Genomic DNA, 2,377 nt, shown 5'->3' with positions numbered 1-2,377 from the left:
CTATTGTATAGTATAGTATACAATAGCATACTATATATATATACCATATACAGGATACTATATACGGGAATTGTTTATAGGATCATTACTTACTCAACGTTTTCAATCTAGCACCTATGAATCGTATTAATCATAATAAATAAAAAAGAAAACCTGAAAGAAAAATAAGTAAACAAACCAAAATACAAGAATATATAATTATAATCATTATATGAATTAAAAATCAAATATTCCATCTATTTCAAAATTATCTATCTATGTAAACAAAAAATAATAAACATTTTTTATTATAAAGTATTTAAAAATACTATAGAAACACTTTATTATCAATGAATTTTGATTGATTTTAAAATGTATAAAATAAATCTCATTTCCCATTTGATAAATAAGTTAGTATTTTTGATTATAAGTGATTACCATAGAAAGCCTTCGAATGTTAGATAACAGAAATGACGTTTAAAACCGGGGTCTACCAAAATATGATTAGAAATTTATGAGCGTATACGTATCAAATTAAAGTTTTTTTTTAAATTTAATTGTGGTGATTATCTAAAAGAATAGATTTTTTTTATAGATTATTAATTTTTAATATTTTAAGAATTATATCAAAATTCATTCGACTTTCACAGTTTAAAAAAATTTATTTAAAGGTATAGAAACAGAAGACGATCTCAACTTAATATTTAAGATAGATTTGTTTCAATAGTTAACAGTGATAATAAGCTTATAACTTGACATCTCAGGGTAAATATACTTTTGATAAGGTATAATCGCATATTTACGATAATCGCATGATACGATAATCGCAAATTGGTACGATACGTATAAACTAGAACTAAGGCACATAGAGTCTGGGCTTAAAAGTCTACTTTGGTGAACTTGAAAAATTCTATTCAAAATAAGTCTAGTAGATAAAAGGGCTTCTCTACAAAATCAACCAAAACTTTAACTCTATTTGGTATCACTAGGGACCAACAGATCTAACCCAAATGAATCTATAAAAATCCGTTTTATTATACAGTTCCAAACCTAACCCAAACAAATCTATAAAAGTCCGTCTTATAATACAGTTCCAATAAATTACTATGTATTATAATTCTTTGTATTCATTTCTTTTATTACTCAGAATATTAATTATAAAAGAAATAATTTTAATGTTTATATGCTTCGTTTTTATTTATTAATCCTTAATATAAAATATTTAATATTTAATAATACTGTATTTATATTGCACCTATGTTATAATATCAATTAACATTAATCGCTCAATTAAGCACTTCCAAAAATCAACAATTATACAGTAATAGCATTATTCACAATCCAACTACGCATCTGTGCCACATCAGTATATACACCAGGATAACCGGAATAAGCGCATCCGTAGCCCCAAGAAACAATACCAAGCAAAAGGTTGTTATAAATTAAAGGGCCACCAGAATCCTTTTGGCAAGCATCCTTACCTTCGGCAGATGCACAAAACATGTTTGATTTTATAGTTGAACCATATCTGTAAGCACTAGAACCACACTGCGATGGACTTATTATAGTAACCGCTGTGTATCGTAGATGATCAGAAATAAAACCATTAAACGACGTTGTGCCCCAACCAATAACAGTACCGGTAGCTCCATTTAAAGGACCATAATACGTTAAGTCAATTTTTGCTATTGTAGTACTAAAACTCAAAGTAGTTGATAACCGTATAACTGCGACATCATTCTCCATTGTAGTGGGATTATAGTCTTCATGATTACGATATGAATAAACATAATATAATATACCACCAGAATTCCATGTCGAAGAGCCAGCTCTTACTCTTAATTCATTTGTCGAAACTTTTTGCAAGCAATGAGCCGCGGTCACAATAATTTTATTACTATAAATGGAACCTCCACAAATATGTGCACCATTTCGTTGTACTGACACTAGGTAAGGATATTGATTGATATTGCCTTCATTGCCACCAACTATACGACCGTCAATCTGTGGTGAAAGGCCTTCCGGAATAATTGCGGCAAGAGCACATGTCACTGCGGACACCAAAATTACTAATTTAAACATGTCGATTAAGCAAACGAAAGTTAACTAATAAATTGGCCCTATCAGGGGCGTCATTTTATATTAAATTTAAAAAATTAATTTTATTTAATCAGGGAAAATAGGGAAATTTCAGTTTACGAAGTAGAAACATTCATATCCGTTGAAAGATAAGATTCGATCATTTTATTGTACAGCATAATTGAATTACTAATTAAAAGATTGTTGATATGTAAAATTACCGGTATTAATATTGATTTACATAGGGCTACTAGCGTTTGGGGTATTCACATCATTTGATATAAAAAAAATGGAAATATCTTATCAATATAATTGAAAT

The 2,377-nt window shown here is 28.6% G+C and overlaps 1 protein-coding gene across 1 annotated transcript; it reads right to left on the bottom strand.

Moving 5' to 3' along the window:
- Window positions 1–1,293: 1,293 nt before the first annotated feature.
- On the bottom strand, window positions 1,294–2,061 carry LOC119677483 (trypsin beta-like). The gene has a single exon (XM_038088844.1). The coding sequence runs from the start codon at window positions 2,059–2,061 to the stop codon at window positions 1,294–1,296; it is 768 nt and encodes a 255-aa protein (XP_037944772.1).
- Between the last annotated feature and the right edge of the window lie 316 nt (window positions 2,062–2,377).

Source organism: Teleopsis dalmanni, chromosome 2, assembly GCF_002237135.1.
Source record: "Teleopsis dalmanni isolate 2A chromosome 2, ASM223713v2, whole genome shotgun sequence".
NCBI classification, from domain to species: domain Eukaryota; kingdom Metazoa; phylum Arthropoda; class Insecta; order Diptera; family Diopsidae; genus Teleopsis; species Teleopsis dalmanni.
This window is presented reverse-complemented; position numbering and strand designations above follow the sequence as displayed.

Bases quoted from the DNA above. Each gene is read 5' to 3' on its own strand.
- LOC119677483 (XM_038088844.1), bottom strand. From the start codon at position 2,061: ATGTTTAAATTAGTAATTTTGGTGTCCGCAGTGACATGTGCTCTTGCC.